Source organism: Squalius cephalus (genome assembly GCF_949319135.1).
Source record: "Squalius cephalus genome assembly, chromosome: 3".
Lineage (NCBI taxonomy): Eukaryota > Metazoa > Chordata > Actinopteri > Cypriniformes > Leuciscidae > Squalius > Squalius cephalus.
In genome coordinates, this window is record NC_137124.1 from 59,050,981 (window position 1) to 59,076,256 (window position 25,276).

Below are 25,276 nucleotides of genomic sequence, written 5' to 3' on the forward strand. Positions count from 1 at the left end.
TTTACTGTCACTTTTGATCAATTTAATTCATCCTTGAATAAAAGTGTTAATTTATTTTATTTCTTTCCCCCCAAAAATCAAATAAAAATTATTACTGACCCCAAACTTTTGAAAGGTAGTGTTTAATGTTACAAAAGCTTTCAGTTTCAGATAAATGCTATTCACATGTTTTAAATTGTAATAATATTTCACAATATTATGTTTTTTGTTGTTGGTATTTTCAATCAAATAAATGCAGCCTTTGGTGAGCAGAAGAAAACATTAAAAATCTTAAACTTTTGACTGGTAGTGTATGTCCTAAAAGCGTCTCTACATTCGTCATCACGGTTCTCGCCAGAGCGGCTCTACATATAAATGAACTAAATTAAAACCTTTTTTACAACACAAATGAACCATCACTGAACTTACTTAAGCCAGACTGTGACGCTATTTTCTTCAGGAAACAAACTTTGTTGCATTATTTTCCGGATATCTGCTTTGAAACAATCTGCATTGTAAAAAACGCTGTATTCATAAAGGTGACTTCTCTTGGATATCTCCTAAAAGCGTTTCTACATTCCTTCCAACAGGACCAAAGAGAGCGCAGGGGACCGGGACGGTTTGCACCCAGAACACCTGGCCAAACGTCCATGTACAGTGAGTCCCAGTCAGCGTTTCAGTCCCAGCAGTGGCTTACCTGCCCATCCGCCCCCAAACGGGCTCCCAACACACCCCCCCAACGGCCTGCCCCACCCCAACCCTCCCGCCCCGCAGCACTACCGGCTGGAGGACATGGCCCTCGCCCACCATTACAGAGACGCTTACAGACACGCGGAGCACAGGGACGTGCGGGACCGGCACCGGCAAACAGGTCAGATTGGTGGACTCAACCAATAAACTACTTGGTTTGCAGGATTGTTCGCCACTGTGCTTTAAAGTCCCCCTGTAGTCAATAGTTATATCCCTTAAAACTCACCGAAATTACATATTTAGATGTTTTTTCCCTGAAAATAAATTATTCATGGCTTAAAATTGCTTGAATGTAACTACACCCTTGCCTCATTTAGTATGCGTGGTTCTATGAATATGCAAATGAGCCCCGCCTCCACTCACTCACTCAGCTCAGAGATCCACTGGTTGACGATCACACGTTGATCTGATTGGTTACAAGGTAGTTTGTGACGTCAGAAACACCAGCGATTTCAAAGCGTGTTTTTGAGACTGTCTTTGGTTCACTGCAGTTTTAAGGAGGTTTTAATGGTTTGTCTTAAAGGTGCAGTGTGTGATTTTTAGCAGCATCTAGTGGTGAGGTTGTGAAGTGCACCCAACAGAAGTTATGGTGGCCGACAGGAAGTGATGTCGTCGTCTGAGACAGCAGAGAGTAGCCAGTTAAACAATGAGGTTTCTTTACAAAGATAAATTAAGAAATGATGTTTACTTTATTATTCAGTAAAACGATGTTATTGTGAATATTATTGTTACTTGTTCATCATTGTGTCAGTGTTTTATTGGCTGACTTTAGCTCGCTTCTTATCATGAAGAACAACATAGTGAGGAAACACGTTTGTCCACTCAGGGCCACCGTAGAAACATGTGTGTAAGCGGACCCGCGGTGTGTGTAGAGAGAAATGCTCATTTTAAGCTAATAAACACATAACGGTTCATTATGTAAGGTCTTTATACACCACTGAAAACACAGTTATGTTTATGATATTGCATTTCTGTCAACAGATCCTCCTGAATATTACACACTGCACATTGAAAGCAGATTAAAAACACCACATAGACATATAAACAACATTAAAAACTGGATTTTCAAACAAGAACTGATGCACAGTCACAGGTGTATGTATATATCTGATTTCACCTGGTTTGTAGTTACAACAATTTGAATGCATTGCAGAATTGCACTTGCATGGACATTGATTCTCTGTGTGTTAGCGTGTATGCTAATGCGGTGTTGTGTTTCTGTTGTAGCCGTGCATGGAGCCCGTCAAGAGGAAGTGATTGATCACCGGCTGACAGACCGCGAGTGGGCTGAGGAATGGAAACACCTTGATAACGTATGTGTGACCAGATGCTTTCTTCCTTTACACTGCAAAAAATGCTTTTCTTACTCAGTATTTTTGTCTTGTTTCCAGTCCAAATAACTACAAATTCTTAAATCAAGATGCATTCACTAAAGTAGTAAAATGCCATTAGACATTATGTCTTGTTATCTGGGGGATAAAATCTAAATGAAGTGAGTTGTTGCTTAAAACAAGCAAAATGATCTGCCAATGAGGTCAGAAAAATAATCTGAATTCAAATGGAAAACAAGATGATTTTTCTGACCCCATGGACAGATCATTTTGCTTGTTTTTAGCAAAAACTCACTTTCCCCCAGAACACAAGACATAATGTCTAATGGGATTTTACTCATCTAGTAGATGCATCTTGCTTTAAGATTTTTTTTTTAGATATTTGGACTGGAAACAAGACAATAATACTGAGTAAGAACATCTTTTTTTGCAGTGTATCATCTTTCATACATGCAACATGAGCAAACGAGTCATTAACTCTGCTAGGGGGAAAACAAGTTTTATCATGTCAAGATGGTTGCTGATCCAAGCTGGTCGAACAACCATAACTTATAACTTGATGTAGACTTGGTAGTCCAGCTGATACTTCAAATTATGGACACAGGAAAGTTGTATGGGAGGGAAAGCTAAAAAACAAGAGCACTATAGTTAGATAGCTGTGTCAAATTGATGGAGACCTGATGGTAGAACTGGATGACACTGGGCCTGTTTACACCTGGCTATCAGATTTGTTAAAACGGTTCAGTTTACACTTGCCCACACACACTCACCTAAAGGATTATTAGGAACACCATACTAATACTGTGTTGGACCCCCTTTCGCCTTCAGAACTGCCTTAATTCTACGTGGCATTGATTCAACAAGGTGCTGAAAGCATTCTTTAGAAATGTTGGCCCATATTGATAGGATAGCATCTTGCAGTTGATGGAGATTTGTGGGATGCACATCCAGGGCACGAAGCTCCCGTTCCACCACATCCCAAAGATGCTCTATTGGGTTGAGATCTGGTGACTGTGGGGGCCATTTTAGTACAGTGAACTCATTGTCATGTTCAAGAAACCAATTTGAAATGATTCGAGCTTTGTGACATGGTGCATTATCCTGCTGGAAGTAGCCATCAGAGGATGGGTACATGGTGGTCATAAAGGGATGGACAAGGGATGGTCAGAAACAATGCTCAGGTAGGCCGTGGCATTTAAACGATGCCCAATTGGCACTAAGGGGCCTAAAGTGTGCCAAGAAAACATCCCCCACACCATTACACCACCACCACCAGCCTGCACAGTGGTAACAAGGCATGATGGATCCATGTTCTCATTCTGTTTACGCCAAATTCTGACTCTACCATCTGAATGTCTCAACAGAAATCGAGACTCATCAGACCAGGCAACATTTTTCCAGTCTTCAACTGTCCAATTTTGGTGAGCTAGTGCAAATTGTAGCCTCTTTTTCCTATTTGTAGTGGAGATGAGTGGTACCCGGTGGGGTCTTCTGCTGTTGTAGCCCATCCGCCTCAAGGTTGTGCGTGTTGTGGCTTCACAAATGCTTTGCTGCATAACTCGGTTGTAACGAGTGGTTATTTCAGTCAAAGTTGCTCTTCTATCAGCTTGAATCAGTCGGCCCATTCTCCTCTGACCTCTAGCATCAACAAGGCATTTTCGCCCACAGGACTGCCGCATACTGGATGTTTTTCCCTTTTCACACCATTCTTTGTAAACCCTAGAAATGGTTGTGCGTGAAAATCCCAGTAACTGAGCAGATTGTGAAATACTCAGACCGGCCCGTCTGGCACCAACAACCATGCCACGCTCAAAATTGCTTAAATCACCTTTCTTTCCCATTCTGACATTCAGTTTGGAGTTCAGGAGATTGTCTTGACCAGGACCACACCCCTAAATGCATTGAAGCAACTGCCATGTGATTGGTTGATTAGATAATTGCATTAATGAGAAATTGAACAGGTGTTCCTAATAATCCTTTAGGTGAGTGTATATGTGTCCCTGCAAAACAAACAAAATATCTTCAATTCCCACGCTATTTGCAACGTCAGCGAAAGCAACAGATATGAGTTGCATTTCACTGACCATCAGCTAATCTCAAAATCAAAGACCGCGATAGGAGAGAGAGCGGCATCAGCACTGGAAAGATCATTTAGTCTCACTACTTTTAATGAAGATGATTGTGTTTTGAGAGTCTGCGACGTACTTTCTGCTTTATTTGCGGCAGTTTGCTGAAGAGATGCACAGATTCATCGTAATATCTGGCTATAATGTGTCATATAGCCATAAAACGCTCTCACACGTTTATTTTCTAACATTTTGGGTAAAATTTACATGTGGTTTCAACAACCAGATGCATTTAGGCTATTGTTGCTTAAAGGGTTAGTTCACCCAGAAATGAAGATTCTGTCAGTAATCACTCGCCCTCATGTCGTTCAACCCCGTAAGACTTTCGTTCATCTTCAGAACACAAATTAAGATATTTTTGATGAAATCTGAGAGCTGTCTCACTCCTCCATAGGCTTCTCTGTTATTGAAACTTGCCGGCCCTAAAGTTAGTAAAGAAAATGTTTAAAATAGTCCAAGTGACTACAGTGGCTCAACCTTAAGTTCATCAAGCGACGAGAATACTTTTTGTGCGCAAACAAAAACTAAAATAACGACTTTATTCAACTCTTCATGTTCTTCTGTGTTTCTCTGAGTGAGTTCACGCAGTGTAACAGCGCTTCAGAATGGAGGCTCACTTTTGGCCAGCAACACACACATGACCAGCGTCGGCCAATAGTGAGCCTACGTTCTGACGTAGCTATCGTATCTGAGAAAACGCATGAAGTGACCAGGTCCAACAAGGCCTTTATGTCGCTCACATCACTGTTACCTCCCCTTGCCTCTACACAATCTTCCCCTCACTCAAACACATATTGAATGAAAAGGCCACAGATGGAGAGAGGACGTTCCCACCGGAGAGAGCAGCTGAGACGAGGCCTGCAGTCTGTGGAATCAGGCTTATTCTGGACGCCATCCAAATCTGAAATAAATACAGCCAACAACATACTCAAAGAGTGAGGGATGGCATCACATGGATGAGGGGAGATGTTGTGGAGGGGAGGTGTGTGTGTGTGTGTGTGGAAGACGGGAGAGAGAAGGATCGGGGAAGAATGAAGTGTTTTGGCTTCTCCCACTGGCAGCACAGATGTGGCGGGGATATTGTTGCTTAACCTCTCACTGCAAAAAAAAACAAAAAATGTACACATTCAGAGAATTTTAAACGCAAAAGAAGAGGCGAAAAGAGAGAGAGAGAGAGAGAGAAAGAGAGAGAGAGAGGTGCGTTTCATATAGGGTGACCATACGTCCTCTTTTTCCCAGACATGTCCTCTTTCTGGACCTACAAAATGCGTCCGGCCGGGATTTCTAGATTCCCCAAAATGTCCGGGATTCGGCTTTTGCTTTCCACAGTCATCGTTTTTTTTATTGCTTTAGGTCCCGCATGGGCGTCAGTCTGGTTTGAGATGTGCTGGGGTCCGACTCGTTTTATGAAGAAGAAAGCCTTAAGTTCTCAAAAAGCATTAGACACATGACCCACTGTTCTGCTTCATAAGTGCCATGTTGACAATATGACATGACGTGGTTTAATGTGCCTAAACAGCGATTACCAAATTTCTCTCCATTTTGCTCCTCATAACCACTGAAAACGGGCAAAAAATCGAAACCTAAGTCCAATTATAATGGACGTTATCTGACATTAAGCGTTTCTGCTTCATTGAGGCTTGTAGGAAAAAGCTTAACGGTTTAATGAAGGCTACCTAACCTTTCTGGTTAGATTTTTTGACAGTTTTAAGTGGTTATGCTGAGCAATAATATGCATAATAATATGTACATGAGTAATAATATGTAACACTTAATACCAAAAAAGTGGTGGGTACAAAAGGACTCGCACGCCACCACTGGTCGGTCGGTCATGTACGTAAGGCAAACATTGGATCTCAGTCATTGCCCTCAGCACGAGTGGCACATGCACAGCGTTATAAAGCCCAACTTTAAATTCACAGATGATTTACAGAGAAATCCGTGTTTTGGTTTCGGTCGGGATCCATGTAAAGCAGAATGCATGACCTGGAAAAGCTGGCACGTACGTGTCAGTAGGCGCGTTTCCATTACAGATTTGCGCAAAACTTTTGCGATTTTTTCTAAATATCGACAAAAAACTATTGCGAAATGACGGCGTTTCCATTAACTGATGTTATGCGACTAAAACTACATTTTTTCCCTCTCGCGATGAGTAAAATCATTCCAAAAACCATGAGGTTTATGTACTATATCCCAGTCACTGCACTAGCCATTATTATTAACCGAAGGAGATGTGTGTGTGTTTTCCAAGCATTAATGGTAAGGAACGACCCTTATTATACTTGTGAGCGGCACATATGAGGAGTTTCTGGGTGTTTCTCCCTCATTTCTGCTTGGAGGTCTTGATTGTGGCATTTATTTGAGGTTTAGAATCCATTATTCCTGTAATTCTTTCGTCTTATATGAATTTAATAAAGAAATCTGTCTTGTATTCTGTTTCCATTGCAAATGTGCGAAATATTTCTTTTTTGAATTGCCTGAAAAACCCCCTCATGCGAGCGTAAACACTTTTTTACGATAAATGGGAGTTTTTGCGAAATTAACGTGTTTCCATTGGGCGTATTTTCAATTCGCAATTTCAATTTGCGCAATTTGAAGGGTAATGGAAACTCGGCTAGTGTCAAATAAAGGTGTGAGGGTATACAAGAGAACATCAGGAGGACTGAAATTATATTTACTGAAATAGTGTAGTAGATTTTTTATTTTATTTTAACCTATGGCCATGAACAGAAACAGTGTCATGTAAAAGGTGTAAAAGCTAAACCATTTTTTTATTTGTTTGTTATTATTCTATTGATGCGGGCCGAAGGATGTTTTATTTTATGTATTAAAGTACAATAACAGAGTTACAAGGTTGTGAATGCATATTCATTTTGTTGATGCATACATCTCTGCTTGTAATTTGTGTATTTGTTCTTATTTTATCACTGACTGTTCACTTGTTTTTAATAATTCAGACACTTTGACCTGAACATGTTTTGCTGAAGTGTGTTTTCTTTAATTGCTAATGCTCTTTTTACACACAGACTGAACAAAATGAAGCATTGCTTGGTGATTGGTTGAGCTAAACTGGTATTATCTAATAGTGTAGTTAAATTTAACAGCTGACAGATATTCAACATAATTAATGTGTGAGACAGTCTAACAGAAGGACGGACAAAACCAGACAAATATCAACTGATTCTTGTTATATTTTACTACCATTTTCTCAACTAGAGCGAATAAACCGTTCTGAAATGTTGAAGGGTGTGACTGTAACTGGTCTAATGTTGCTCTTCCACTGTTTTCCATCCGCTTCTCCCTGTAGTTGCTGAACTGTATCATGGATATGGTGGAGAAGACTCGGCGTTCGCTCACGGTGCTCCGCCGCTGCCAGGAGGCGGACCGCGAGGAGATGAACCACTGGATCCGTCGATACAGCGACGTGGAGGATATGAAAAAAGGTGTGAGCTCCTCCCAGCGGCCTCCTCCTCCTCCTCCTCCTCCTCTTCCTCACCACAACTCTTCCTCCTCCAACACTTCTAACAGCAGCGACACACAGCCGATAGGTACATGTACCGCTGCAGATCCTCGGCACGCAGCATGAAATGTCACGCAGAAAGTTTCCATCAGCCAACATATCAAAAAAAAAAATCTAACCTGTTTTCTTTTTAAGGCCAGTCGGCATGTGATCCCACATTTAGCACACTAACATTACAGTGATGGGGAAAGTTACTTTGCAAAGTAATCCATTACAATATTGCATTACTCCCTTAAGGCGAGACACTACTGGTGAATAGGATAACATTTATAACTAGCAGATATCACCATGAAACGTTCCCAGTTGATTACCTACATTAAGATGAGAAAAAGATGTATTACAAGTTTTCTGTAATTTTAATGTTTAAATATGCAAATTAGGCAAGATCTAATTAAATATGTGCTAATTTGCATATATTTAAAAAAACGAAATGTGAGTATTGGATAAAGCCAGGTTATAAATTACATTTTCATTGTGTTCACATATTAGATGGGGAAAAAATTACAGAGGGATTTATGGATATCTACTTTTGTTATCCTGTAAATCAGAATATACTGTCAATAGCCTTAAAAAATGAATAAAATGTTATATAAATCAGGCTAGGAATAATATATTTACAAATCCCTCTGTAAATGTCTTCATAATATAACTAGGTGCAAGACTGGAGAGTTTGGTGTATATCGGTGCGACTGAAGTGGAGATTTAGGAGAGAAAAGTAATTTTGAGAAAACGGGCTTTAAAGATTTATCATCAGCCAATGAGATTGCGCATTCAGCCCTTTTACTTTCACGATTGGCTGCTGATAAACAACAAAATATCTGAGTTACTTTTTTAGATAAGTAGCAGCATGTCGGACACACTCAGTGGTTTCCATCAGCCAACGTATCAAAAACAAATCAAATCTGTTCTCTTTTTAGGACCTGTTGGCATGTGATCCCACATTTAGCACACTAACCTCACAGTTTGTCCTTACCTTGGCGTCTCTGTAACTTTATCCAGCGAATCCTTGTCTGTCACAGCCTGTTCCTAGAGACCCACAGTACTGCATTTGGGTGTCTCTGTAAGTTAACACACCTTATTCCAATCAACAGGTCATTAGTGATCTATGGTTTAAATCAGGTGTCGGATAAGCGGGTCATGTGCAGTACTCTAGGTTCCTGGGAATAGTCACTGTCCTAAGCAGGCATGACATAAAGTCATTTTTCTGTTGTGATTGAGAGCAAAAATCGTGCATGACTCTGCCAGTCACATGTTCAGTGTTTATAATACAGCGGTGAGGGACAGTGGACTTTCGCTGTGGAAGGGGCGAGCTAGTATAGGGGTGCACCGGTTCAAATAGCTCACGGTTCGGTTTGTATCGCGGTTTCGGTACGGTTCGGTATGTGCTATGTTCAGGGTAAAGAGGACTACTGTTAAATAAAAATAAAGAAAATAAGAAAAACAAATCTAACTACAAGCAACAGCACAAACAGAGCAAAGATACTAATAAAATAAACAGTGCTTTTCAGGTTTAACATTAGTTTGTAAAATAACATAAAATAACTAAATGTAAAATAACATTGCATATTTGACTTTATAAATTAAAGATTAATCCTAATTGATGTTACAAAAGCTATTCAGTCCAGAGCTGTGAGTGATTTCCTTGTCTTTTGTGGTTTGATTAACATTATAAACACCGACAGCAGGGACATTAGGCTGCTGTCACTTTAACCCTCTGGGCCCTAAGTCCTTTTTGGTTCGTTTTCTCTATTTTTACATTTGGGCTTACAAACCATATGTAATGGAGATGGAACACCATGTGTTTGGTATCTATGGATTCAGAAGACCCTAAGATAACATAAGAATGCATGTAATGTGTTTATAAAGGAAGTATTAGTAAAAAAATTACAATAAACTAGATAATTTCAAAAACGAAAATTTTATTTTAGTCATTTATTACTGAAAATCACACCTCACACAACAATAGTGAATAGTTTTTGAACAAAAAATATATTTTTCAAACCCTTTGCTTGACAGACATTTGTAATTGTTTAATCAAAAGTGTACAGAACAATTAAATAATTAACTTTATATACAAACAGTCCCAGGCGTTTTTTCTCAGGCATGCCAGTGATTCGAATTTCTCCTCGTCACTTTCCAGTAATTGTTAATTGTTCCAGAGCTTGTTCTGAGGTAAATCTTTTACTGCTTGCCATCATAAAAGTGCTAAAACAATAAAATAATAATGCTATAATTGCTAATATGCTATATATATATATATATATAAATATTATAATCGTTCTGTCTCTCTCATAAATCTGTGTGTGTAATTCTCCGCTCTGTTCGCTCTCTGATTCCTTCTCCACTCGACACTGTTTGCGTCATATCACTTACTATAGTCCCACCCCTTGCAAGGCAACAGAGTCCTCTGATAAGCTAGAATACGTCATGGTAACCTTCCTCTGATTGGGTAAGAAAAATATGTTTAAATTGGAAAAGCTTAAATGAGTTTAGTTTAAACAGATAGCAATGTGTGTTCAGATTTCGCATCTGACACCCGAGTGATGACGGCGTCATGGCTGGTCATGTTCGAGCAAACGGCACACGCATTGAAGCTTACAAAGAGTGACCGTTTTTGTTCATGTTTTTTGATCATCGCTGTTGTAATGTATAATTGGGGAGCCAGCATGTGCATCCATCAACAGAAACATACATTAGCGGAACTGTCTGTTTTACGCATTATTATTTTTAACAAACCAGATTATAGATGCGTCATCAGATTTGAGATCCAACCGCGGGTGGAGAACAGTACGGTTCGGGTTTTTACCGAGAACCGTTACACTCCTACTACCTAATGCGAAGATGACACAGAAATATAAACCAAGCAGCCAACAGAATTGTTGCTATTTGTTATTGCAGTCATTAGGGAAGGGTGCGTCACACTTGGTAAGGACATGGTTGTCAAGCTCCAAGAGCGTGTCATGATTTTAGATGATCGGCAGGGTTTTTTGGTGCTGTCTATGGCTGATAAGAAGCTTTTCTCTCACCCCAGGAAAACTCAAGTCGCTCTTTTGATGCTCTTTTACAGAAATCCACAGAGATTTCTTGCACCGGCCCCCTTCAGGATACCTTCCCGAGGAGATCTGGAGAAAGGCTGGTGAGTCAACCGGACAGAGCATCGACTTCCACACATGCACACCAATATATGACAACAAAACCAGTCACATGGGTCAATTTTTTTAAATTGAGATTTATACATCACATGAAAGCTGAATAAATAATTTCCATTGATGTATGGTTTGTTATGATAGGACAATATATGGCCGAGATATGACTTGAAAATCTGGAATCTGAGGGTGCAAAAAAATCAAAACATTGAGAAAATCTCCTTTAAAGTTGTTCATTTATGTTCACAATTGTGCTGCATTCACTCACAAAAATAAATGTTTTTATCTTTACTCAATATCCTCATGATTTTTGGCATAAAAGAAAAATCGATCATTTTGACCCATACACTGTATTGTTGGCTTTTCCCACATATATACCCGTGCGACTCGAGACTGGTTTTGTGGTCCAGGGTCACAGATATGCCAACTGGCCTGCAGGGTCTCACAGCTGTAGTTATGCAAGGCCAGGAGGTCGTTGAATGTCATTAGTGTTCAGAGATCTCCATCTGTCACGGCCATGAAAGACAACTGCAGTTGAATCTGCAGTGATAATGCAGAAACCTGCGGTCAACAGCAGATCAGCACAGGCAGACGCGACCCGGCCCGGAGAGAGAAACAAACAGGGTTTGTACAAGATGCTCAAAACGCTTGAATTTGACTTTTTGAAATTTAAGCAACCCTTGAAAACAGCCATATTTATGAAAAGGCACTAATTTATGAAAGACAATATATGAGAAATTAGTGTTTAATTTCATCGATAAACAATCTTTTCACTCAAAATTAAAATCTGATATTGATATCGAGGCATTTCGCATGACTATGAGCGTGATATTTATCATAAATATTCAAGAATATGATACAGCTTTCATTATTCAGGTCAGTCATATATTGTCATCGTATCCTTTCAATGGTTAAAGTTACCAGTCATTGCATCTGCCGCACTTTATTTGCACCATTTTGTTTATTGGTTTATTTTTTATTTATCTATTTGCCTTCTTTTTTTTTTTAGAATATTAAAGATAATAAAAATATTGTTTTATAAGTGATTGTAGTCCTTGGAAAAAAAAAAAAAAAAAGTAGTGCTTGAAAAGTCCTTGTAAGTTCATTTTACAGTATCTGTACGAACCCTGAAGAAAGGAGAGTGAGGGGAAACACGGCCGGATTGTTCTTGGATTAATCTGTTTTATTATAAAATATTAAGGGAGCTGTACACAAGCCTGGTTGGCCATAAAGGTCACACATAATACTGATGAGGTCAGCCAGAGCACAGGTGGTGTCACTCGCCCAAAGGTCAGAGGTCAAAGGGCACTTATTAATTGTGACCCACACCAGTAACATTACAGCTGAGTAAAATCAATATGCCATTACTAATTTATTAAACTGCTGTTGTCTGCAAATCTCAACTGCATTTTCACTGTGACAAAATCCCTTTTAACTGCAGTTGTTTCTCATGCAGGTTCTACAAGTATCCCACTCTCGCCAGCATTAAAGCAACTTCAGAACAAACAGGGTGAGTAACGGCACCCGTATTACACCTGTACTACTGTTTTTTTTTTTACAGTTTATGGCCCCTGAAGACTTAAAGGTGTGGTATAATGCCCTTTTCACAAGATGTAAAATAAGTCTCTGATGTCCCCAGAGTGTGTGTGAAGTTTTAGCTCAAAATACCCCACAGATATTTTTATATAGCATGTTAAAATTGTCACTTGTTGAGGGTGAGCAAAAACACACAGTTTTTGTGTCTGTCCCTTTAAATGCAAATGAGCTGCTGCTCCCGGCACAGGGGGCGGAGCTTCAAGAGCTTGTGTGACACGCACTGAACATTACAAAAACTTTTAGCTTTTATGTTCAAACCCGAGTCAGATAAAGATGGAGAGACTCAAGAAGAAGTGACAACATTTCTGAATGGTTAGTTGATGAATTTATGAAGCTGATGTGTAGTTATCTTGTAGTCATTGATTAGCATATTCTGTCATGATAATCTATAACTTGTTTTCAGGGTGCGGGGTTTATGTAAATTGTAGGATTGGTGATGTCACTAACCCGGGAGGAATGTGGTGTAGTCTCTACCAGCCGTTTGTTGTAGTCCTTAAAAAGTGATTTCTGTAAAAGCAAATATCTCCCTTTGCTTTGAACTTTGAGCGTTGTAACTTTGCAGATGTTGTTTATGCTCAAACAGCAACATTACACACTAACTAAAGTTAGAAAAGTCAAATCATATTCAACCACCCCTGTAATGGAGCTCTCTCAGGTGTTTCTCCTAAAATCTCTCATCCAAACAAATGAGTCTTTGAAGAATTCGATGAATGTTTGAGATGTTTGATGGCAGGCTGGCAAATCTGACCATAGTTTGAAGTATTGACAGGCCTTTTCTGAAACTTCCAGAGGTAAACTGAAAACTGAGATTTCATAAACGTAACTCAGGTAAAAAATAAAGTCTGGGAGAAATAATTGAGATATTAAAATAAATTTTCTTACCTGTGAGTGTCTAGATTTTGATGTCCTTCTGCCTTTGAGGCTTGAAACTGAAAAGAATACAAGAGGATAGTAGAAAGAGAAAAACCTTGAAAACTGACATATCCCTGTGGGATTAAAACGTTAATATTGCCGCCCCATGGTTTCCATTATGTGCCAATTGCTTTAGCATCTGCTCCCAAGTCTCCTTGATAAAAATTAATTAAATTTGCAAACTAATTTTAGTGGTGCATGCTCCGAGTCTGATTAAGCCGTCTAGTGTTTTCAAAGATACTGAGAAATTGGCGAGAACCAAAAAGATGATGAAGAGAAAAGCAAAGAAGTGAAGAATGAATGCATGAAAAAACAAAAAAAACGAGGAGATGTGTGTGGGAGGTGCGGAGAGAACAGACTGAATACTAACTAGCTTTCCAGCTGAGACAGTAGTGATGTAGATTTGAACACACACACACACACACACACACACACACACACACACACACACACACACACACAGTCAGTCAGTAGCCTGAGGCAGAACTCTATAGAGAATTGAATGGAGGGTGTGTTATGACAGATATTTATGATCACAACCAGCTTTCTAGAGTAAACACACTATGGTGCAAAGATTGCAGTGTGTGTGTGTGCGTGTGTTTGTGTGTGTGTGTACCCCCTGCAGCAATAAACACATGCATTAACAGAACACACAATATCCTGACAGATTCTGAAATCATCCACATACTCTCTAAACCCCATAACCCCACAGAACAGTAGTTTTGACAACAAGTTATTGACATGAACTTTTTTCCTCACCAGCCACTGTGGCTTGTGGTTTTCCAAAGTTACTAGCAACTCAACATTTTCACTGGCCATAATATTTACATCCATACCATGGGGAAAAACTGCTATAAAGATATTCATAATATTACCTCATAATTTGGCAGCAGGTTTATTAGGCTTCTGTCACTTTAAGAGCTGACGCACAGATCCATTACACTGTTACACATGCGTTTTACTTCTCAACTGTTCATGTTCACTTAAAACAGGACTGACTGTGTTTACGTGAATACTCGTCAAGACCGGCATTTTGACAATATTTTGTGTGTATTTGACTGTTTAAGCGCAATAAACAGCGATAAAGAGCTCAGTGTGGTTCTGAGAGGCGGCTTTATGTGCCGCACTTTTGAGTTTAAGCACAAAATCTGCAGGAATGAGTAAAAATAAGGGCAATCCCTCGCCGAAATTCAAGCCCTGTAACACCAACATTATTCATCCGGAGCAAATGAAAGGAGTGAGTGAGGAGAGGCGGGTTTGTGTGTCACTCGCTGTCGGAGAGAGAGAAAGAGAGAGAGAGAGAGATGAGAGAGAGAAAGAGAGAGAGAGAGAGAGAGAGAGAGAGAGAGAGAGATGAGAGAGAGAGAGAGAGAGATGAGAGAGAGAGAGAGAGAGAGAGAGAGAGAGAGAGATTACAAAATCTTTATTTTAAAACAGCACTAATTTTCCAAACAAATTCACATTATATGAAAAGATTTAAAAAAAATAAAAGAAAATGAAAATTACATTTTCAAAACCAAATGTCCATCAGAAACAACACACAAAACATCATTAACACACCACAGATCATTGAAACCCATCTCATTTTTTACAAGATTATAGTAAGCAAATTCTATCCTTAATCTGCCAGCTACTAACTTCATAAACATCATTTCAACATTTATACTATTGAGCTGTAAACCCTGATTTTTCCTGGTTTTCCATATTGCCAATTTCGCAGTTCCGATTAGATAATTTAACAGACACATCTTCCTTCTTTTTGAAAAGTTATATTTCACACCCCCTATAAAAACTTCATCTGAGAAATCTTCACCGAAACTTTGAAACAACCTACTAAGAGCAACAAAAAGACCTTCCAATCTATGACATTTTAAAAACAGATGCTCTAAATTCTCTTCTTCCCCACAGAACCTACATCCCACCCCTACTGCTGGGTTCAGGTGCGCCACGTGTTTGTCTGTAGCTATTGCACCATGAATTATTCTCCATTGAAGATCCGCTGTTCTTTTCTCGACTGGAGGTTTATACAGAGTTCTCCATCTATCTCTTACAAGAAAATCTGGCTTTAGCAAAACTGGCCACCTCGAGATCTTTTGTCCTCTGAGTAAAACTTGATGCAAAACTTTTACTGCAGTGTTGTATATGGCTTTCTTTGATGTCAATTCAAACAAGTTCAGCTGTGGAGTTTTAAAAGACAAAATTGAGACTACAGATTCATCCTCTTGTCCTTCACCGACGACAGCAGCAACTCTGATTTTTGGAAAGTCGGGTTCATTGCTTGAGTCTGACGGGAATCCTTGTCCGATGTTTTTCCTATAGCCACTTGGTAATGCATTGACTATTTCCTCCACCAGCTTCTCCGTCAAGCGCAACGACTTTAGTCCTGTCACTTCTCTCAGGGTTTCTATGGATTCCCATCGGTCATTATTTAAAAGTTGCCCCAACTTCACAATACCATGTCTTTGTAAACATTCTCGCACGCTTACAGCTGACAAAAGTCTTGTCTGAATCAATGGGTTAAAAAACAAGCATTCCTCTCGTATCCAACTCCCGGATTCCTCAACATCTCTTTCCACTTTAAAAACAGTTCTCCAAGAGTGCAACATTGACCGATAAAAGGGTGTAATCTCAGACAGATTCACTTTATGCAGTTCCATCAAAAACAGATGTCTGTCTAATTTAAGACCACCAGCTTTTTGTAGAATCATTTTTGCAGTCTCAGTCCAGGTTAAGTCTTTACAATACAGGAACCTCTGTGCCGCTTGTATTCTGAAAGCACAGATCCTGCTCCGCACATCTACCAGACCCTGACCTCCCTCGCACACGGGAAGGTAGAGTGCTGCCGCTCGAATCCAATGCTCCCCACTCCAGAAAAACTCCACAAATGTCCTCTGTATCTTGCAAATCAAATCCTCAGGTGGTTCCATTACAATGAGTCTATGCCACAAAATTGAGGCAGCCAGATTGTTCACAACCAGCACTCTTCCTCTGTATGACATCAATGGTGATAGCGATTTCCATTTAAACAATCGGGCAGACACCTTTTCCAGCAATCCCTCCCAATTCCTATTCTGAAACTGCTTATTTCCCAAAAAACAACCCAACATTTTCAGCCCATCTCTTTCCCACAACAATCCACCAGGTAGTTTTGGAGGTCCTTGCCCACCCTTCCACTGACCAATAATAAGTCCCTCACTCTTTCCCCAATTTACCCTTGCTGAAGATGCCTTTCCATAATTTCTCATTATTTCAGTTAAAATATTAACATCATTTTGATTTGAAATAAAAACAGTAACATCATCAGCATAAGCTGATATGGAGATTCCATGCATTACATTGATTCCACTGAGGTCCCTTCTTAGCCTGCACAGCAATGGTTCAATAACAAGGCTATATATCTGTCCAGACAGTGGACAGCCTTGCCTAATCCCTTTTAGCACAGGTATTGGCGCACTCAATCCTCCACCAGCTTTTACGATCACAAAAACATCAGAATATAGCAGTTGAATATATGATATAAAATTCTTACCAAACCCAAAACTTTTCAAAACCTCAAAAAGATATACATGATTGACTCTGTCGAAAGCCTTCTCTTGGTCTAACGACAACACACCCAGGTCAACATTATTGAATTGATTAAGATCCATGACATCTCTTAACAAAAAAAGATTGTCCATAATTGACCTGTTAGGAATACAGTATGTTTGATCCCTGTGAACTAATACCTCCAAAACATGTTTTAATCTATTTGCTAAGCATTTTGAAAGAATTTTATAGTCCATACACAGTAAAGAAACAGGTCTCCAGTTCTTTAAAAGGCACAAGTCCCCCTTTTTAGGGAGCAAGGAAAGGACTGCTCTTCGACAGCTTATAGGAAGTAGCTTGTTACTTATACTTTCCAATAAAACTTCATATAAGTCACTTCCAAGTACACTCCAAAATGCCTGAAAAAACTCTGCCGGCAAGCCATCAATTCCTGGCGAACGTCCATTTGACAACTGACTCATTGCCTCAGTGATCTCTTGGAAAGTAATCTGTCCATCCAAAGATTCCTTCTGTTCATTAGTCAATGTCGGTAGATCACTCAGCAAGTCAGACACACATTCAAGATCACACGTCTCAACATCATATAGATCTGTATAGAACTTAACTGCCAGTTTCCTTATTTCCAATGGATCAGAGGTTATGACCCCGTCAGGCCGCCGAAGATGATACATTAGCTTTTGCTTAACAGTTCTCTTTTCAAGATTAAAAAAATATGAGGAAGGAGCATCCATGTCCTTAATAGAACAAATTCTTGCTCTTATTAATGCTCCCTTCACTTGTTCTTGTAATACTGAACCAAGTTCTTTCTTTTTGTTTAAATGTTCATTTTTTATTTGTCCATCATCATTATTTATCATAAGAATATTCTCCAAAGCCTGTATGTCCCTCTGAAGTTTCTGTATCACTGCTTTCACCATGGAAGTAGAATGTGAACTATAATTTTGACAAAAAGTTCTTATGTTTGCTTTGCCAACCTCCCACCACATAAGCACATTTTCAAAATTAACCTTTTTCAACTTCCAGTCATTCCAAAAGAAAAGAAAATTCTCGCAAAATAAGGCATCTTGCAAAAGTTTAGTATTGAAATGCCAAAAATAGTTTGGTTTTGCAGTTCTTTTCATATTCAAAGCAAACAATATCAAGTGGTGATCTGAGAAACCAACGGGTAAGATAGAAATATCTGTTATTTTATTGTTCCATTCTTTACCTATATAAAATCTATCTAGTCTAGCTCCGCTAACCCTATTATTAGATATTTTGAGCCAAGTATACTGTTTAATTGCTATATTCCTCCTTCTCCAAATATCTATTAATTCAAACTCTTTTAAAATTTTTAATAATACAACACTTGATTCATGATGGGGTTCCTCTCCATTTCTATCAAGAATAAAGTCGATAGTGCAATTCCAATCACCTCCAATGATAGTACAAACATTGACATCAATTTTTTGCAAAGCACTCCTTAACTGTAAAAAATTCCTCACACGCTCAGGTCCATTATTAGGTGCATAAACATTTATCAGTATGAACACAGATCCTTCATATTCTATTTTTAACAGCAATATTCTTCCTTTTACAATTTCTTCAACAGCTAAAATATTAACCTTCATTCCTTTAGAAAACAAAATAGCGATACCAGCACATGTATTAGTCCCATGACTTAAAACACTTTCTCCTTCCCACCATCTACTCCATTCAGATTCATTGTCTAGACTAGTGTGTGTTTCTTGTAAGAAAGCTACATTTATTTTTTTCATACTAAATAACTCTGATACCATCGCTAACTTGTTCCCATCTCTACCCCCATTTATATTTAAAGAGGCAACTCTCAACAGCTCCATAGAAGAAAGAAGATATAAAGAGGATAGAAAAAGAAAAAAACAAAAGGAAATGTTCACCCCGTGTAAATTAAACATTTGATTTGTTTTGAGAAGCATTCATTTTATCCTTTCTTAGCTTTGTTAACATCTTCTTCAACCTGAACCTTTTTTGTTTGCTTAGCGCATCAAAGCTTACATTTCTCTGCAGCAATTTAACTGTATGAATGAATTTATTCTCATCAGAAAAAAACTCCTTAACTTCAACAGTTCTGCCAAAGGTCCCATCCAGGAAGTTATTTATATCTTGCAATGTGTACACATCGTCCACACTTCCACACTGTGATCCAATGTCAGACATATCAGAGAGAGCATCATCATCTCTCATCCCCGTATCAGCGACACCCATTTCGCCAGAATTAGACATTTCAGAAACTTCATTAGAAACACTTTCGGTTTCAACACTAACCGTAGCTACATCATTTAATGCACTAGCGCCCTCCAGTTCAGAAATACCATGCCTTCTACCAAAGTCAACCATTTCATGAACGTTCTCATTCTGACTTTCACCCATTCCATTACTATCGATGTTCACCTGTAATCCAGCTTGAGGCTGCACATCCTCAGGAGCTGACTTAGTGCTCTCACCACCAGCAGCAGAAGTACTAGGCCTAACTTCCACTTCACTAACCTGGGCTTTGTGCGGACATGTGTGCCTTTTATGCCCGATGTCCCCACACTCGAAACATTTCATATTACCAGTGCTTGCATAAATAAAATACGCTTTCCCTTCATGCATAACTCTGAACGAAATATCCAACTCTGGCTCATTTAAGAACATAAACACCTGCCGCCTGAAGGACATAACGTGCTTTAGAGCAGCGTTTTTACACCCCAACGGGATCATCCTAATCTCACTAGCTTTTTTCCCATATCGCGTCAAAGCTTTCTCGATTTCCTCATTTCGAATAAAAGGCGGCACATTGGATATCGTAACTCTAGTTGTCGGAGCAACAAGCGGTGAGATAATAAGAAAATCGCCACTTACCACGATTCCGTCGCTTATCAACTGATTTATTATGTCTTGCTTCTCGAAAAAAACCACCACTGCTTTATTCATCCTGGATGCTGTAGTAATGTTTTCATACCCAACTTTTTCTCCGATTGCCAGCAACACGTCTTCAACTGTGACGCCCTGAGCCGGTACGCACCTGATTCCATGGCGGAGCGACACCTGTGACACTGTCCCCGCAGGGATAGACGCCATCCCGGTGCCGCCTCAAAAAACTCACAAACACTCACAAAACAAACCAAATGTTATTTTTAGAGAAAAAAAAATAAAATAAACAAACATTCATAAACTTAGAAACATAAAAAAAAAAAAAAAAAAAAAATAGCAACAAAAAAGCGGAAAAAAAAGCAAAATCAATCGTTCTCTCCTCATGAGCACCCTCACACCACACGCACCCCAACACTCCCAGCATGCACCGAGAGAGAGAGAGAGAGAGAGAGAGAGAGAGAGAGATGAGAGAGAGAGAGAGAGAGATGAGAGAGAGAGAGAGAGAGAGAGAGAGAGAGAGAGAGAGAGAGAGAGAGACTGGTATCGTGTGTCTATTCTGTGGGAAATTTGTTTTGGAAGCATTTCAGATTTTTCAATATTGATATGTATAGAAAAATCAATATTTTTGAAAAACACTACATTGCACTTAGTGTATTTTTTAAGATGCTTTTTAAAAGACTACATTTGAAAATGTGTATACTATATGTAAAATTGGCTAGTACTTCAGTTCTGAATGCAATAGGAGTATATATACATTTTTTACACTCTGCTTGTCAGTGCAATCTGTGCTTGCTTTTTCACCAAATGATACATACAATTCTGCATTGGGTTTTTGCCCGAACAGAGCCTGTCTGAAGGCAGCATGTGTGTCTGCTACTGTCTGGATCCTCCTCACTTTGGGAATGTGCCTTAAAACGTGGTTTAGGTCACCGAGCTCACGCGCTTTCAGAGCGTATGCTAAATGTTCACATTAACAAGGTTAAGGAAAGACACTGCAGCACAAGCACCCCTGATGTTCAGACACTCTCACACCTGCATGTCCTGAACACACACACACACACACACACACACACACACACACACACACACACACACACACACACACACACACACACACACACACACACACACACACACACATTATTTAATGTATTAACTAACATGAACTGACAATGATCAATACATTTGTTACAGTATTTATTAATCTTTGTTAATGTTAGTTAATAATAATAATACAGCTGTTAGTTCACAGTGCATTAACTAATGTTAACAAACACATCCTTTGATTTTAATAACATATTAGTACATGTTACCATTAATATTAACTAAGATTAATAAATGCTGAAGTAGTATTGTTCATTCTTAGTTCATGTTAACTAAGGTACCTTATTGTAAAGTGTTACCAAAATATTTAATCATTTATTGTTAGGTAAATATAGGCAAGCTTGTGAAGAACCTTTCAGCCTATCAACACACTGGAAATAATTGTAAACACTGTCGTTCGGGATAAATTATTAATAGCTAATTTTTCTGACAGAATGTTTTAAATCTTGGATGATGTACATCTGTTCGGAGAGATGAACACGCTGAAAGCTTCGAGAGCCTCAATAAAGGATGTTGAGAGGATCTACAGGGATAATGTCTTATTTTTTCATTTTTCTGACTCAACATGCACCAATGCTAATCATGTTAACAAACAAGTATTCATTACTTCAATGAGCTCATTGTTTCTGCATTAAATTATTACATTGTTTAAATTAATACCTTTTTCACTAAATGTGATTTTGTATATGTACATTTCTGAAATACATAACTTACACCGTGTCCTAACTACACGCGACGCGCGATAAAACGCCTCTTTTCCATGTTAATCCGAGTGTGTGTCCTAACCAGCCGCGACGATTCTGTTTTAGAAACGGTTTCTATTTTTCTGCGACGTCGCGCTGGAACAACAAACACAAAGTGTGGCAATGATAATCTCAGGGACTGTTTATGTGCTTTATTTAATGTTTAAAGTGTGTAATGTGACTCTGAATATCATTTAGTGCTTTGTAGCTGTAAAAGCAACAATGGATAATTCACCTCAGATCTTGAAATTTATCTCGTTCAAACTGTGAACAAACAAGTGTATTCTTTGACAAAGATTGTTTTAGTAACTCAGCCTATGTATTTTTAATAACGTTTAAAGGGGTGATAATGCCCTTTCCACAAGATGTAAAATAAGTCTCTGATGTCCCCAGAGTGTGTGTGTGAAGTTTTAGCTCAAAATACCCCACAGATATTTCTATATATCATGTTAAAATTGTGACTTTTTGAGGGTGAGCAAAAACGTTCCGTTTGTGTGTGTCCCTTTAAATGCAAATGAGCTGCTGCTCCCGGCACAGGGGGCGGAGCTTCAAGAGCTCGTGTCCTTTTACCTCACACACACACATGCACTGAACATTTCAAAAACTTTTAGCTATTATGTTCAAACCAGACAAAGATGGAGAGACTCAAGAAGAAGAGACAACAGAAAGTTTCTGAACGGATAGTTGATGAATTTATGTGGCTGATGTGGAGTTAACTATCATCTAGTCATTGATTAGCATATTCTGTCATGATTTAACTAACTTAAGTTAAAAAAGTGGAATCTTAATCAACTACCTCTTTAAATGGTGTAATATTTGTGAATTTGATTACCGTGAGACTCCGCCCACACGCTGTTCTGATTGGCTGTGGGTTTTGATTGATTTTGATTCCACACGGTGTTAGACGGTTTCCTCTGATAACAGATCACTGTGAATTGTAATGTGGACTCATGCACTTTCCCTAAAGCTGCTTTGAAACGATGTGTATTGTGAAAAGCGCTATACAAATAAACGTGAATTGAATTTTCAGAGGCAGTGAATGAAGTGAAGAGGCTGTTGAGAGGATCCACAGGGATAATGTCTTATTTTCTTCCTCGTTTCCAGAGGAGGCAGTGAACGAGGTGAAGAGGCAGGCCATGTCGGAGCTGCAGAAAGCGGTGTCGGACGCGGAGAGAAAAGCTCACGAGATGATCTCGGCTGAGCGATCGAAGATGGAGAGAGCTCTGGCCGAGGCCAAGCGACAGGCCTCCGAGGACGCACTGACCGTCATCAACCAGCAGGAGGACTCCAGCGAAGTGAGTAACAAACACACGACCCACGGCCGCCATTCTGGCTTCTACCGATTTGCATTAGGGGTGTAACAATATATCGTGTCGCAATATATCGCAATACAAAAATGCAACAATATGTATCGTGGATAGTTCACCCAAAATAAAAATGACTGTGTGAGGAAAAAATTCAATTTTTCAGAGTTTTAGTGTCAGTACCAGGCGCGTCGTTAGACATGGGCATCCGGGGCTTCAGCCCCGGATGTTTTTTTTATAGCCCCGGATCTCAAAAAATGTAATTTATTGATAATTATTATTATTTTTTAATAATTTTGTATTTATTTAAAAAAATTGACCGGGTCTTTTAATATATCCTTCGGAATCAATCATGTATTAAGACGATTAAAATGTGTTCAAGCAGATCAAAGTTACTATGGTTACTCTCACACAGAGACGCACCACGTGAGCGATTTAGCTATCCAAGTTCATCTCCAGGATTTGCGCGCAACAGCAAACAATCTCACAGCAATTAAAAAAAATTAAAAATAACGCAGTCAGCACCGCCGCACAGTCTTCTGTCAGACCAGATGTTGTCAGGCTATATGTCAGTAAAACTCAGAAAAACTAACTTACTGTCGTGTCAGCCGTTTGCTCGCGGCGCGCACTCTTCAATCACGCGCAAATGCGGCGCGCCCTGTATCACGCAAAATAAACTACTAGCATGTAACGTCGTGTTCTGTCGTCAATTAAGTAGGCTATTGAAATAACCAAAAGGGAGATTAAAGCTGCGTCAAAACTCTATGTCGGGGCTTTTGTATTCCTTTGTAGGCTACATAAGTTACACATTTTGGCGTAGCCCTACTCATTTTTCATTATTAATATTCTAATATTTTATCAATATTGCAAAGTCATCAAAACTGACTAAATATTTTGTGACCAAAAATGTGAAAAATAGGCCTACATCTAGCCTAAATGATCGTTCATGACATTCTTTTAACTATAAGCAACCCAATTTGTCTAGATCTGTATTATTTCATTTGTATAATGAGCTTAAATATTGCTGCGCAGTCGTGTGATTTAGGCTGCTTGATTAACATTATTACAATGTATTCCTATTTAACTCTGATATGTAGCCTATATAAGGCCCTCGAATGTGTTCGAATATTTCACCAGCATCAGCCTTTTCACAGTTTCTATCACTCCGCTTGTGTTTGCGCAACTTGCATCATTAAGCCAGTAGGTGGTGACAAGTGACTGTCTTTATGAGTGAACAATTGAAATTTAATTTAACTGATTTAATAGTGCCAAAAACATTGATTAACTCAAGAAAGAAACAAGTTGCTGAAACCAATCTTTAATGCTAAAAAGTTTACATCTATGCAAAATAATCCTTGAAAGATTTCTCATTTAAGGCCATTCCTGTTTGGAATATGTGATTGTGTATTGTCAACTATAAGCAGAAACATTTTGCATTTCCATTTTCTAGTGTGGATCATTAATTTCAACATTTATCCTCATTCTCATGTTTAAGAATCTGTTATCTGCTTGACAAATAATTTATATACTGCCCACTGACATGCTTTTAAAGCTATTGTTATCAAAAAATGTTGGCCTTCAAACACCTTAAAATGCACATATGTAGGTCCGAGAAATCCAAATTTTCTCGGGGGAGCATGCCCCCGAACCCCCCTAACTACCTCACATTTTAATGTGTGTGTCTTTGTGGTAATATGGGCTGGTGTGCCAACAGTGCCAGGACTGAATTTTTTAACCAGTCTGCCCCCCTGCATATAGGCCTCAAATATACATTATTCTCTGTATCGAATCATGTTATCTTATTACCCACCCCAGCCCATGATGTTTCAGGCTCAGCCCCTGATGTTTTTAAAACCTAGAAATGCCCCTGCTCATTACTACATTAAACTGCTATATATAATGTTGAATATAATGTATAATAATGCAATGGGGGAATATTTGTGTGTCCTGATAATGCCAAATGTCTTGTTACCAGTATAAAGTGCCTACATTATATTAAATATATCTAGTCAGTTCAAGCATATTCGTCTACAATAATTCTGTATTTTCAGCTTCAGAATCATGAATATTGTTATTCTGGTGTCTCTATTGTCCTGTGCTTTGGGTTTCAGCACCAAGTCCAAGACTATTAATTTACACACCAATGTAATACCAAATTTAGCATTTTAATCAACAGTGCATTTTTTTGTTAACTTTTATCGTATGTCTTGGAGTAACGCAATAATATCGTATTGTGAGTTCAGTATCGTGATATGTGTCGAGTCGTGACATGAGGGCATCGCTACACCCCTAATTTGCATTGATTCACAAATTTCAAAAATTGATTTTCTAAAGAGGTACAC

At 38.9% G+C, this 25,276-nt stretch overlaps 1 protein-coding gene across 9 annotated transcripts in view; it reads left to right on the plus strand.

The window, feature by feature from the left end:
• The window catches only part of cbfa2t3 (CBFA2/RUNX1 partner transcriptional co-repressor 3), a 77,529-nt gene that overhangs the window by 49,990 nt on the left and 2,263 nt on the right, over positions 1-25,276 (plus strand). For 4 of the 9 annotated variants that reach the window (XM_079864996.1, XM_079864997.1, XM_079865000.1 and 1 more), the window contains exons 6-11: positions 570-850; positions 1,957-2,042; positions 7,494-7,629; positions 10,774-10,842; positions 12,309-12,362; positions 22,735-22,925. In XM_079864996.1, coding sequence (XP_079721122.1) covers positions 570-850; positions 1,957-2,042; positions 7,494-7,629; positions 10,774-10,842; positions 12,309-12,362; positions 22,735-22,925 — 817 coding nt within the window. Of the gene's footprint in view, positions 1-569; positions 851-1,956; positions 2,043-7,493; positions 7,735-10,773; positions 10,843-12,308; positions 12,363-22,734; positions 22,926-25,276 lie in introns of all 9 variants that reach the window. The other 5 variants (XM_079864993.1, XM_079864992.1, XM_079864998.1 and 2 more) reach the window with 2 other exon arrangements.